The sequence below is a fragment of the Mustela lutreola genome, chromosome 4, assembly GCF_030435805.1.
Source record: "Mustela lutreola isolate mMusLut2 chromosome 4, mMusLut2.pri, whole genome shotgun sequence".
NCBI classification, from domain to species: Eukaryota; Metazoa; Chordata; class Mammalia; order Carnivora; family Mustelidae; genus Mustela; species Mustela lutreola.
Genome location: NC_081293.1, coordinates 28460119 through 28474626, shown reverse-complemented (window position 1 = coordinate 28474626; position 14508 = coordinate 28460119). Strand labels below are relative to the sequence as shown.

The window sequence follows — 14508 nt, the reverse complement described above, 5'->3', positions numbered from 1 at the left end:
GGTGTGGGGCTGGAGGGGGCGGGGGATGTCCTAGGGAGTGTCCGCTATCCTGTTCACAAAGGTAGGGACAAGGGAGTGGGGAAGAGACCGTGCATGAGTTACTGTGGGTTGTTGCTTGGCCATTGATCTGTGCCTTACAATAGTCCACGGAATAAGGGTGGGTAACAGGTGAGAGAATCCCAACAGACCACAGATGCATTGGCTTTGGAAAAGGATAAATGAGCCACATGTGCTTCTAATACAGACATTATGTTTGAAACAATTCAGCGTCAGAAGGAATGGTTAGAAATTAGGATGGTGCAGGTGCACAGGCACAGACTAGCATGCACTGAAGGGAGAACTACTGTATCTTTATTTTTAATACATTTATTTTTAAAATTTATTTAATTGACAGAGAGACAGTGAGAGAGGGAACACAAGCAGGGGGAGTGGGAGAGGGAGAAGCAGGCTTCCGACTGAGCAGGGAGCCTGATGCGGGGCAGAACTAGTCTATCTTGAGAGAATTGGGCCCCTAAATCTCAAGATCCCTGCGGTAAGGACTCCTCTTTGATTAAGACAAAGACTTTTTATGTGTGTGGTTAAAATAAATCTTTATTTTACAAAATTAAAACCATAAATGATACATACACTCCTCTTAAATACCAGCTTATAGTACTTGACATTTCTGAACCATTTGAAATGGAGTTTTCCATAAGCTTTTATTTATTTTTTCTTGAGGAGGGAGAGGGGCAGAGGGTAAGGGAGAGGGAATCTTAAGCAGGCTCCAGGTCTGTCTCATGACCCTGAGATGATGACCTGAGCCGAAATTAGGAGTCTGAGCCACCCAGGTGTCCCAAGTTTTCCATAAGCTTTTAAAATGCAAGACTATTCATCCTCTTCGGTGGGTTACCGGATTCATTTCCACCATTTCACAGGGGTTTTTGTTTTTTCCAAATTGTCCATACTGTAGTCACTCAAAAACAATACAATGTACTGGGGATGACCGAGAAGAAATTCCTGCTAGCCAGAAAGTGACTGCGGGAATATTCTGCAGCTAAATTAGTGGCGCTAAGGAGCCACTTCAAGCCAAAGGGCCGAGAGAGGGGGTGGCAGCTTGGGAGTTAGGACTGTGGGACACTGAGAGACTGAAAGACCCCGAGGGAGGAGTGCAGGACCTTAGTGTCTTTCCTAGTCCCTATTAACCCAGTACTAGTGTGGCTGCCATGGGGCTGACTTAAGTGAAACTAGGAGAATCTGTCCAAAGGGAAATCAGTTCTTCTTATTTGCAGAAGTTCAGTAGGAATGTTTTCCTGGGACGCCTGGGTGGCTCAGTTGGTTAAGCCACTGCCTTTGGCTCAGGTCATGATCCCTGTGTCCTGGAATCGAGTCCCTCAGGCTCCTTGCTCAGCAGGGAGCCTGCTTTTCTTGTTGCCTCTGCCTGCCTCTCTGCCTGCTTGTGTTCTCTTTCTCTCTCTCTCTGGCAAATAAATAAAATCTTAAAAAAAAAAAAAAAGAATATTTTCCTTATAACACGACACCATTGGAATGATTGGTTGTATTACCAAGGCCTTGACAAGAGTGTCCTATCTGAGAGGGACCTACATAGACCCAGATATGACCAGACAGCCTGAAAACACTGACGACGATGGAGCCAATGAATGCCATTGGAGGAGCGGGGCGGGAACCAGCCTGTTACATTCCATATAGGATTCCTGGGAGCCTTGCCAGATAAGTAAGGAAGGTCACTTACTTAGTAAGTAAGTGATTAAGTAAGGAAGGTCACTTACTTAGTAAGTAAGTGATTAAGTAAGTAAGGTCACTTACTTACTAAGTCCCTCCCGGGCCCGGAGGGACCTTGCATTGCTGTTTGCATTGCTGCTGTGACCCAGAAGTGCAAGTCACCTCTTGCAATCTGGCTCTGGGGTCATCGTGAAGAGTGCTGTGCATAGATGGTGCGGGCCATAAAGACGTTGGGGACGGAGTGTAGGAGCGCAGACACTGACTCCATATCAGGCCCTCCATTTGTTCTCCCCTCTGGCTACTTTAGATAACTAGCAGAGAGCCATTCTGGTGCACTTACTAAGTAAGTGACCTTCCTTACTTATCTGGCAGGTTCAGGAGATTTGGGGGAAGAGAGGAAGTAACCCAAATCCATAAGCATCGCAAAGGAGTTAATAGCAAGTATTTGACTTGGCTACCCATGAAAGCTCCAAATAATGGCTCCATGCAGGCTGTGGGGGCTCATCTTACCACCAGGGAATATCTTTAATTGGATTTGTAAGGCTGTTTCTCGTTCTTCAAATTCTGATCTACACCCCTTTTCAATAGGAAGAAGCCAGAGTGGTTGTCACCCGTATCTCTCCGGAATGACGAATGATGAAAAGCCAGGGGTGCCACTGGCTCATGGGGGTGGAAACAACTATTGGGTTATTGCTGGAATAAGATCTGCCATGTCTATTGCCCGGAAAGCCTTTAGTCTCATGGGCTTAGCACAGCTGATGTTCCCTCCTGGTGCATCGGGAAATGTCTTCCTGTCATGGGCTACCTCTTGGGCTGAAATTCACAGTTGCTTCATCTGTTGGGCCTGAGGAAAGAACCTCTTTCCTGGGCCCGGGCCCGGAGGGACCTTGCGTTGCTGTTTGCATTGCTGCTGTGACCCAGAAGTGCAAGTCACCTCTTGCAATCTGGCTCTGGGGTCATCGTGAAGAGTGCTGTGCATAGATGGTGCGGGCCATAAAGACGTTGGGGACGGAGTGTAGGAGCGCAGACACTGACTCCATATCAGGCCCTCCATTTGTTCTCCCCTCTGGCTACTTTAGATAACTAGCAGAGAGCCCTTCTGGTGCACAGATAGTACCACTTTAGATAACTGTGTTGTAACCTCACCAGCATGACCCTTGCTCTATGAAAGCTGGAGATTAAGATCTGGATGGCTGTGGAAAACAGCTGCATAGTGCCCTCTGTTGTGTGTCCGTCCTCCTCCATGATTATCCCTATGGGTAAGTTAACTGAGTAAAACTGCCAATGGTCTAGAGTGGCTTGCAGCAGTTTTGCATTTGAAAGCAGCTTCTCAGTGTGGAGGAAACATTACTGACCCTCCTCTGCCTTCTACCAGCTACAGAATCGTTCATCACATGAGGATACCATAACTTGCTTTAACTACTCTTGCAGCATTAATTCCTTTCCACCATTGTTCTGGGTTATTTTAGATGTTATAAATAATTCACTGCTAAAACGGAGATTCCAGTTAAGATTCTGTGCACAAGTATTTGTCTGAAATTCATTGTATTTCCTTAGAATAGCTTCCTAGGTAGAATTATTATATCAAGGAATATGAGGGGTTAAGGCTTTTGAAACACGGGAAAATTTTTATAAATTAGGAAGCATTTTGCTGATTTACATTCTCACCTAAGGTGTGTTAGAATTTGTCTCTGGTCCTTTGCCAGCACTGGGTCTAACATATTTTTATTTTATGTGTAAAATGGCATCCTTTTGGTTTACTTTGTATTTCTTAAAGGACTAATGCAACGTGTGTGTGTGTGTGTGTGTGTTTAAGATTTTGTTTACTTTTTTGACAGAGAGAAACAGCGAGAAAGGGAACACAAGCAGGGGGAGTGGGAGAGGTAGAAGCAAGCTTCCCACCAAGCAGGGAGCCTGATGTGGGGCTCAATCCCAGGACCCTAGGATCATGACCTGAGCCGAAGGCAGAGGCTTAACAACTTAGCCAGCCAGGCGCCCACAAATGATGTTTTTTAATTTGTTGAGCATATTTGTGAATTGTCTGTTCATACCACTTGCTCATTTTTTAAAACGGGCATTTTACTGTATTTAACATTTTTCCAAGTATACTTTTTTTATTTAAATTCAATTAACATATAATGTATCATTGGTTTCAGAGGTAGAGGTCAGTGATTCATCAGTCTTATATAACACCCAGTGCTCATTATGTCACTTGCCCTCCTTAATGTCTATCACCCAATTACCCCATCCCTCCACGTACCTCTCCTCCAGCAAGCCCGAGTTTGTTTCCTATGATTAAGAGTCTCTTATGCTTTGTCTACGTCTCTGGTTTTGTCTTGTTTTATTTTTTCCTCTCTTCCCCTATGATCCTCTGTGTTGTGTTTTTTTTTTCTTAAATTCCACATATGAGTGAGATCATGTAATTGCCTTTCCCTGACTTATTTCATTTAACATAATATCCTTTAGTTTAATCTATGTCATTGCAAATGGCAAGATTTCATTTTTTGATGGCTGAGTAGTATTCCACTGTATTTAACATTAATCATTTGAGTAAATCAGGATTACAACTCAGAATTTACAAAAGGTACATGGTATTCTAGTCACTCATTCTTGTCTGAATTAGCAACCACTGACCCTAGTTCCTTGGATATCCTTTCAGAGATAAGCCATGCTTATAAAAATGCCTACTTTTCTTTATACAAATGTTAGTGTCTTGTGTTAATCTCCATGTCTTGATCCCTCCATTTTAGCACATAAAAATCTGCTTTCTAATGTCCACTCATAGTGCTATTATTTGGATGTATCATAACTTATGTGCCTTATGTGACAGAAATTTAGGTGGTTTTTAACTTTCTGCCATCATAGGCAATGCTGCAAAAACAAAACAAAACAAAACAAAAAACCCAAAACAACAAAAAAACTTAAACTTTGTTCCCCTGTGTGTCTGTAGCATAAGTTCCTAGAAATGAAGTTACTGGGTGAAGAGTATATGGACTCAAAATTTTGAAATAGTGAAAATTATCCTCCATAGAGGTTTTTCCTCAGTCTCACCAACTTTTTATCAAACTTTCCGATATTTGCTAAGCAGTTAAATAAGAAGTGGTATATCATTATAATTTGAAATTGCACTAATTATCACATTAAGCATCTTTTCCTGTCTTTAAAAGCCACATTTTTTTCTTTAAACTTTCCACCTTATGCCTTTTACACTGGATTGTTGGTTCTTATCTTGAAATGTTTTCTAGGACTGCTTTATAATGTAAGTTGTTCTTTTTTTTTTTTTTTTTTTTTAGATTTTACTTATTTATTCGACAGAGAACACAAGTAGGCAGAGAGGCAGGCAGAGAGAGAGAGAGAAAGAAGCAGGCTCTGCACTGAGCAGAGAGCCCGATGTGGGGCTCGATCCCAGGACTCTGGGATCATGACCTGGGCTGAAGGCAGAGGCTTTAACCCGCTGAGCCACCCAGGCGCCCCTAAGTTGTTCTTTTTGATATGGGTTGCTCAGTATATCTCTAATCAATGTGTAAGAATTTAAGTGCAAGCCTGTGGCAAGACCTGCTCTTTTTCCTTGGCCTGGGTAGCTGGTTAGTATTCTCTTCACCTATTCTCCTCAAATCCTCCTTGACTAGGTTCTCTAGCTCCACCTTGCTCATTTTTAAAAAAGATTTTTTACTTATTTATTTGACAGAGAGCGATCACAAGTAGGCAGAGAGGCAAGCAGAGAGAGAGAGAGAGAGGGGAAGCAGGCTCCCTGCTGAGCAGAGAGCCCCATGGGGGCTCGATTCCAGGACCCTGAGATCATGACCTGAGCCGAAGGCAGAGGCTTAACCCGCTGAACCACCCAGGTGTCCCTCCACCTTGCTCATTTTTATACCCAATTTACCTAAAGGCAAACGTATCTCACCACGTCAAAAGCTGTTATTTTTTTTTTCCAGAAAAAAGCCTGTCTCGTGTGAGAAAGCACAATACAGTGTATTATGTACTTGAGAAATGCATTCCCTTCATTAACGTGTCTTTGACTTTATGCCTTGCTAAATAACCACACAGGTCCTACTATCCTACTATAGATGCATTCATGTCCCCCATTGGTTGGTTTTCATTTTAAGCAGCTCAGTACTTCTGCCTGAACCAGTTGGGATGAATGATACATGGGAGTGAATAGGGACAGATGGGTGGGAGTTGAAGGGATGAGGGTAGGGGAGATGGTCCGAAAGACCCTCATTTTGAGGGCTAAGATTCTGGTAGACCTCCTCTGCGGATGTAGTAATTTTTCGTCCTGATGGGCGGGGGTGATTCTTTAGAATAATATGATGTACAGCATGTCTTATGAGCTCATAGGACAAATATTGATTGGCTTGGATTCCTCCTAGGGTGACATAGTCAAAACTGTTTGCAACATTAACTTCAAATCTTGTCTGGGGAAGAGGCTGGGAATAAAAACCAAGGAAAGGGAATAGGATCAAGGAAACTGGAAATCCCAATTAGGGCAAGGGGGCTCCCTTTTTAAATCTATTTTTTTAGTTACCTATTGTTGTATAAAAAATTATTCCAAAACTTAGCAATTTTTTAAAAAGCACATTTTTTTCTCACATTTTCTATGGATCAGAAATTTGGGAGCCGCTTACCTGGGTTCTGCTCCAGGGTCTCTCACGACATTGCAACTGATATGCTAACTGATACCCTAGAGACTAAGGTCATCTGAAGTCTTGACCGGGGCTGGAGCAACTAAGTCTAAGATGACTCACTCACGTGGCTGTTGACAAGAGGCCTCCATTATTTACCAAGTGGATCTCTCCATAAAGCTACTTGAGTGTCCTCCCGATGGCACTAGGAGCTTTCCCTGAAGTGAAGTGGGTGATCTGAGAAAGAGGAGGAAGCCATATTGTTTTTTATGAGCTTCTACCATATTCTGTTCTTTAGAATTGAATCATGAAGTTAAGTTCACATTCAAGGGAACAGGTACCAAGATCTCCTTTTTGAAGGGAAGAATATCAAAGAACTTGTGAACATAGTTTAAAACCATCACACTCAGCATTCCTCAAAAACCTATCCTGGCCTACAGTAAACTTCATTCCATTGCTTGAACTACAGTCTATTGCTTGGTATTCATTGATGCCAGAAGTATTTCTTGTATTCTCTGAAACTGTGCATACCATCTTTATTATCTGTTATCAGGAACCATTATATTCTAAAGCATGATATTCTCTTAACAGTGGTCTTTTTCCTTCTCAGGTGCTTGTTGGCTTTCTTCTTATTCTAGCAGCCATAGAGCTGGCCCTTGTACTCACAGAAGACTCTGGACAAGCCACAGTCCCTGCCATTAGATATACCAATCCAAGCCTTTACCTGGGTACATGGGTAAGTCCTACCTCCATTCCTGCCCTGTTTATCTTCTTCTTATTCATAGCTATCTAGTTGAAATGTACTCTTTTGGAATAAAATTAAGTCTAATTTCATTTATCTTTTTTGAGGGGCCTATGATGAGGCAAAATGTGGTTATAATGGACTGAATCAAATTTTAGTTTTGTATATTCTTTTTAATACTAACTTTTGGATCCTTCTCCCTAGCATAAATACTAGCTTTAATGCCTAAGATATGCATCTTATGCCCTCCTAACCTTCCATCTAATGATTATACATGGGTGGGTGCCAGACTGGCCGAGGCAGAGACCCACACTCTGGTGGGCCCAGAAGGTCAGCACCATGACCACTTCTGGAATGGCTTCACCCTGGTCTACTTCCCCCACTTCATCACCTACAAGCGCTGTACAATGCCTTCTGGACATGTGCACAGGCCAGGGTCACCTACCTGTTTATGCAGCTGTGCAAGATGCTCTTCCTGGCCATGGTTTTTTTCCTTCTAAGGCCATGTTTTTTTCCCACCTGGGAAGGCAGCATCTGTGACTTCATTAGGATGTCATGAAGGTCATCGTGAATGTGGCAGACCAGATACATCTAAACTTTGTCATGTCCTGGAATGTATGCAAGGGGGAGTACAGGATCATGGTTGCTGCCTTGGGCTGGGCTATGGCCATGCTCATTATGTCCCGCTCCTTCTCATCTGAGTTGGAGCCCAGAGCATTGAGTTTGACTGGAAGTACATCCAGAAGAGCATGGACTCCAATATCAGGCTGGTCCATTACATCATCTCATTTGCCCAGGTCTAGATGATAACACACTACAACCCATACCACACTTTTCAGCCAGCAGTGCTCCTACTGTCCTTAGTCTATGAGGCCTTTGTCATGGAGACCTTCATCCACCTCTGTTCCCTGGGCAGCTGGACAGCACTCTGTGGCCCTGTATGTCACCGTTGTCAACATGCACTCCTAGGCTTGGTGTCCCAAACACTCACACGCCCTTTCCCTGGCCTCCAGGCTTCCGTGAAATAAACAGTATTTGGAAAGTAAAAACAAATAAATATATATATACACACATGAAAGCCAAGTTTCTTGATATTAAAAGACTTTTCTAAATGCTGGAACTATTATTCTTAAATTGACTAATGACTCATCAGTGGATCATGGAGTCTAGAGTTGTTTGTATAAACTTGATAACAGAAACTGCTCTCTCTCCTGCGGGCTTGGTTTTGGGAGAGGCCTGCATAATGTTTTAAAAACAACTAAATTAGTTGCTATGCCTTTTCTTTTTTTTTTTTTTAAGAATTTTTTATTTATTTGATAGAGAAATCACAAGTAGGCAGAGAGGCAGGCAAAGAGAGATAGGGAAGCAGGCTCCCTGCTGAGCAAAGAGCCCGATGCAGTCCTCAATCCCAGGACCCTGAGACCATGGCCTGAGCTGAAGGCTGAGGCTTAACCCACTGAGCTACCCAGGCACCCTCTTTTCTTTTTTTTTTTTTTTAAGATTTAAAACATTTTTTTTATTTTTTATTTTTTATTTATTTATTTTCAGCATAACAGGATTCATTGTTTTTTGTACTACACCCAGTGCTCCATGCAATCTGTGCCCTCTCTAATACCCTCTCTAATTCCCCCAACCTCCCATCCCCCATCGCTTCTAAATTATTTTTATTAACATATATTATTTGCCCAAGGGGTGCAGGTCTGTGAATCATCAGGCTTACACAGTTCACAGCACTCACCATAGCACATACCCTCCCCAATGTCCATAGCCCAACTACCCTCTCCATACCCCCCCCAACAACCCTCAGTTTGTTTTGTGAGATTAAGAGTCTCTTATGTGTTGTCTCCCTCCCAGTCCATCTTGTTTCATTTTTTCTTCCCTACCTCCAAGCCCCCCACTCTGCCTCTCAAATTCCTCTTATCAGACAGATCATATAATTATCTTTCTCTGGCTGACTTATTTCGCTCAGCATAATACCCTCCGCATCATTGCAAATGGCAAGATTTCATTTCTTTTGATGGCTGCATAGCATTCCATTGTTTTATATATAAAACAAGGGAATATATATATATATATATATATATATATATATATAATCACATCTTCTTTATCCATTCATCTGTTGATACACATCTAGGTTCTTTCCATAGTTTGGCTATTGTGGACATTGCTGCTATAAACATTTGAGTGCATATGCCCCTTTGGATCACTACATTTGTATCTTTAGGGTAAATACACAGTAGTGCAATTGCTGGGTCATAGGGTAGCTCTATTTTCAAGTTTTTGAGGAACCTCCATGCTGTTTTCCAGAGTGGTCGCACCAGCTTGCATTCCCACCAACAGTGTAAGAGGGTTCTCCTTTCTCCACATCCTTGCCAACATCTGTCGTTTCCTGACCTGTTAATTTTAGCCATTCTGACTGGTGTGAGGTGGTATCTCATTGTGGTTTTGATTTGTATTTCCCTGATGCTGAGTAATGTGGAGCACTTTTTCATGTGTCTGTTGGCCATCTGCATGTCTTCTTTGCAGGAATGTCTGTTCATGTCCTCTGCCCATCTCTTGATTGGATTATTTGTTCTTTGGGTGTTGAGTTTTTTAAGTTATTTATGGATTTTGGATACTAGCCCTTTATCTGTTAAGACATTTGCAAATATCTTCTCCCATTCTGTAGGTTGTCTTTTGGTTTTGTTGACTATTTCCTTTGCTGTGCAAAAGCTTTTTATCTTGATGAAGTCCCAGTAGATCATTTTTGCTCTTGCTTCCCTTGCCTTTGGCGATGTTTCTAGGAAGAAGTGGCTGCGGCTGAGGTCAAAGAGGTTGTTGCTTGTGTTCTCCTCAAGGATATTGGTAGATTCCTGTCTCACATTGAGATCTTTCATCCTTTTGAGTCTATTTTAGAGTGTGGTCTAAGGAAATGGTCCAGTTTCATTCTTCTGCATGTGGCTGTCCAATTTTCCCAAAACCATTTGTTAAAGAGACTGTCTTTTTTCCAATGGACATTCTTTTCCTGCTTTGTCAAAGATGAGTTGACCATAGAGTTGAGGGTCCATTTCTGGGCTCTCTATTCTGTTCCATTGATCTATGTGTCTGTTTTTGTGTCAGTACCATACTGTCTTGATGATGACAGCTTTGTAATAGAGCTTGAAGTCAGGAATTGTGGTGCCACCAACTTTGGCTTTCTTTTTCAACATTCCTCTCGCTATTCAGGGTCTTTTCTGGCTCCATATAAATTTTAGGATTAATTGTTCCATTTCTTTCAAAAAATGGATGGTGTTTTGATGGGGATTGCACTAAAAGTGTACATTGCTTTAGGTAGCATAGACATTTTCACAATATTTGTTCTTCCAATCCATGAGCATGGAACACTTTTCCATTTTTTTGTGTCTTCCTCAATTTCTTTCATGAGTACTTTATAGTTTTCTGAGTACAGATTCTTTGCCTCTTTAGTTAGTTTTATTTCTAGGTATCTTGTGGTTTTGGGCGCAATTGTAAATGAGATGGACTCCTTATTTCTCTTTCTTCTGTCTTGCTGTTAGTGTATAGAAATGCCACTAATTTCTGTGCATTGATTTTATATCCTAACACTTCACTGAATTCCTGGAGTCTTTGGGTTTTCAACAAAGTATCATATCATCTTCAAAGAAAGAGAGTTTGATGACTTCTTTGCTGATTCAGATGCCTTTTATTTCTTTCTGTTGTCTGATTGCTGAGTCTAGCAGTGGTGATAGTGGACATCCCTGCTGTGTTCCTGACCTTAGGGGAAAAGCTCTGTTTTTCCTCATTGAGAATGATATTTGCTGTGGTTTTCTCATAGATGGCTTTGATGGTATTGAGGTATGTACCCTCTATCCATACATTTTGAAGAGTTTCGATCAAGAAAGAAAGGATGCTGTACTTTGTCAAATGCTTTTACAGCATCTAATGAGTATCATATGGTTCTTGTTCTTTCTTTTATTAATGTATTGTATCACATTGATTGATTTCCAGATGTTGTACCAACCTTGCAGCCCTGGAATAAATCCCACTTGGTTGTGGTGAATAATCCTTTTAATGTACTGTTGGATCCTATTGGCTAGTATTTTGGTGAGAATTTTCTCATCTGTATTCATCAAGGATATTGGCCTGTAATTCTTTTTGATGGTGTCTGTCTGGTTTTGGGATCAAGGTAATGCTGGCCTCATAGAGTTTGGAAGTTTTCCTTACATTTCTATTTTTTTGAACCATTTCAGGAGAATAAATATTAATTCTTTAAATGTTTGGTAGAATTCCCCTGGAAAGCTGTCTGGCCCTGGGCTCTTGTTTCTTGGGAGATTTTTTTTTGACGACTGCTTCAATCTCCCTACTGGTTATGGGTCTGTTAAGGTTTTCTATTTCTTCCTGGTTCAATTTGGTTCAAATTTGGTCTCTAGGAATGCATCCATTTCTTCCAGATTGTCAAATTTACTGGTGTATAGTTGTTCATAATATGTTCTTATAATTGTTTGTATTTCTTTGGTGTTGGTTGTGATCGCTCTTCTTTCATTCATAATTTTATTTACTTGAGTCTTTTCCCTTTTCTTTTTGATAAGTCTGGCCAGGGGTTTATCAATCTTATTAATTCTTTCCAAGAACCAGCTCCTAGTTTCATTGACTTGTTCTATTGTTCTTTTGGTTTCTATTTCATTGCTTTTGCTCTGATATTTATTATTTCTCTTCTCCTGCTGGGTTTAGGCTTTCTTTGCTGTTCTTTCCCCAGCTCCTTTATGTGGAGGCTTAGATTGAGTATTGGAGAACTTCCTTGTTTCTTGAGAAAGTCTTGTATTGCTACATATTTTCCTCTCAGGACTGCCTTTGTTGTGTCCCATAGATTTTGAAGAGTTGGGTTTTCATTATCATTTGTTTCCATGAATTTTTTTTTAATTTTTTATTTTTTATAAACATATATTTTTATCCCCAGGGGTACAGGTCTGTGAATTACCAGGTTTACACACTTCACAGCACTCACCAAAGCACATACCCTCCCCAATGTCCATAATCCCACCCCGTTCTCCCAAACCCCCTCCCCCCAGCAACCCTCAGTTTGTTTTGTGAGATTAAGAGTCACTTATGGTTTGTCTCCCTCCCAATCCCATCTTGTTTCATCGATTCTTCTCCTACCCACTTAAGCCCCCATGTTGCATCACCACTTCCTCATATCAGGGAATTTTTTTTAAATTCTTCTTTAATTTCCCGGTTGACCCATTCAATCTGTAGTCGGATACTCTTTAGCCTCCATGTATTTGAGTTCTTTCCAACTTTCCTCTTGTGATTGAGTTCTAGCTTCAGAGCATTGTGGTCTGAAAATATGCAGGGAATGATCCCAATCTTTTGGTACCAGTTGAGACCTGATTTGTGACCCAGGATGTGATCTATTCTGGAGAATGTTCCATGTGCAATAGAGAAGAATGTATATCCTGTTGACTTGGGATGATATGTTCTGAATATATCTGTGATGTCCATCTGGTCCAGTGTGTCCTTTAAAGCCTTTAATTCCTTGTTGATCTTTTGCTTGAATGATCTGTCCATTTCAGTGAGGGGTGTTAAAGTATCCTACTATTACTGTATTATTGTCAACGTGTTTCTTTGATTTTTGTTATCAATTGGTTTATATAATTGGTTTATATAATTGGCTGCTCCCATGTTAGGGGCATAGATATTTAAAATTGTTAGATCTTTTTGTTGTACAGACCCTTTGAGTGTGATATAGTGTCCTTCCTCATCTCTTATTATAGTCTTTGGCTTAAAATCTAATTGATCTGATATAAGGATTGCCACCCCAGCTTTCTTTTGATGTCCATTGACATGATAAATTGTTTTCCACCCCCTCACTTTAAATCTGGAGGTGTCTTTGGGTCTAAAATGAGTTTCTTGTAGATAGCATATGGGTGGTCTTTTTTTTTTTTTTTAAACCCATTCTGATATATATTTATATATGACTGGTGAATAGAACAGAGCCACCCACTTGATTTTGGATGTATTCTGGTCTCTTAGAAGAAACTACCTCCCAAAATTTTAAAGAAAGAAAAACATACATATATACACAAATATAAGAGTAAACATGATGAAGGCAAGGAATATGACTGTATAGATGAAAATTTAAATAGATTTCTAAAAAAAGAATTGCTGGTTGGAAAAAGAAAAAGAGAATGTGCTCAGGGTAGAGACTAGAACAAAGCCATGTGCTAGATTTAGGGTATATTTTGATCTATTAGAAGAAATCATATCCCCAAATTTTAAAGAATAAAAACTATATGTATATAAAAAATAAGGCTAAATACAATGAAGGGGTAAAATATGACTATAACAATGAAGGTTTAAAAAGATTTTTTAAAGAAGGTATTGTTAAGATAGACTAGTTAAAAAATGTTAAAAGAAGAAAGAGGAAAAGTCAAAAAAACAGAATAAGAAAAAAATTAATATAATTTAGCTTTGCAAGACTAAAGGATCATGGGGGGAAAGCCATGAATTCTATGTGTTGGTTTCCCCTAGCTCTGGAGTTCCACTCTTCTCGTTGATCATTGATCAACGAGATGATCAATGATCATTGATCATTGATCATTGGCTGGATATTCTTACTGATCATCTGGGGGGGAGGGACCTGTTGTCATGATTCTCAAATGTCTTTGCCCAAGGTGGAATTGTACTACCCTTTCCAGGGCCAGGCTGAGTAATCTGCTCAGGTTCACTCTTGGGAGCTTTTGTTCCCTGAAGGCTTTCCTGAGTGCTCTGGAGGACAGGAATGAAAATGGTGGCCTCCCGGTCTCTGGCCTGGAGGAGCCATGAGCTCAGGGCCCCACTCCTCAGTGTGCCCTCAGAGAAAAGGGGTCAATCACTCCTGTCTCCCTGGTCTCTGGCCATGCTCTGAGTTCTCCCGGCCTATGACTGAGGATTTCTGTCCCTGGTGCATGGCCCCATTTGGAGTTGCCAAACCTGCTAACTCCTGCAGTGCACTCCTGGCTGCTTCTCTCAGAAGGAAGGAGGGGGATCTCTGTGGATCTGCCACTTGTGGGGTCAGTGGCCCAACTGTGCCATGGATCATAGTTTAAGGTAACTGCGAGCTGAGAGCTCACTCCTTGTCTCTGTCTCTGTAGCTGGCTTTCCTGCTCTGATACCTGTGAGCTCTGCCACACTCAGATACCCCCAGTCTTTCTGTGACCCCTCAGGACCTGAGACCACACTGTCCCTGTGAGGACTCCACCCCTGCTTAGCCTCTGGATGATGTCCCTCAATGGAACAGACTTCTGAAAGTTCTGATTTTGTGCTCCATTGCTCCGCTGCTTGCTGAGAGCCAGCCCCTTCCCATAGGTCTATCTTTCCATCACTTCGGATTCACTTCTCCACACGTCCTACCTTTCAGAAAGTGGTCAATTTTCTGTTCCAAGAATTGCTTATCTCCTATTGAGTTTG

The 14508-nt window shown here is 41.3% G+C and overlaps 1 protein-coding gene and 1 pseudogene across 2 annotated transcripts in view; both read left to right on the top strand.

The window, feature by feature from the left end:
* Positions 1-14508, top strand: part of ABCC2 (ATP binding cassette subfamily C member 2) — a 73336-nt gene that overhangs the window by 10816 nt on the left and 48012 nt on the right. For both annotated transcript variants that reach the window (XM_059169223.1, XM_059169222.1), the window contains exon 3: positions 6952-7077. In XM_059169223.1, the coding sequence (XP_059025206.1) occupies positions 6952-7077 (126 nt within the window). The remainder of the gene's footprint in view (positions 1-6951; positions 7078-14508) is intronic.
* On the top strand, positions 7305-8111 carry LOC131830011 (BOS complex subunit TMEM147-like; annotated as a pseudogene).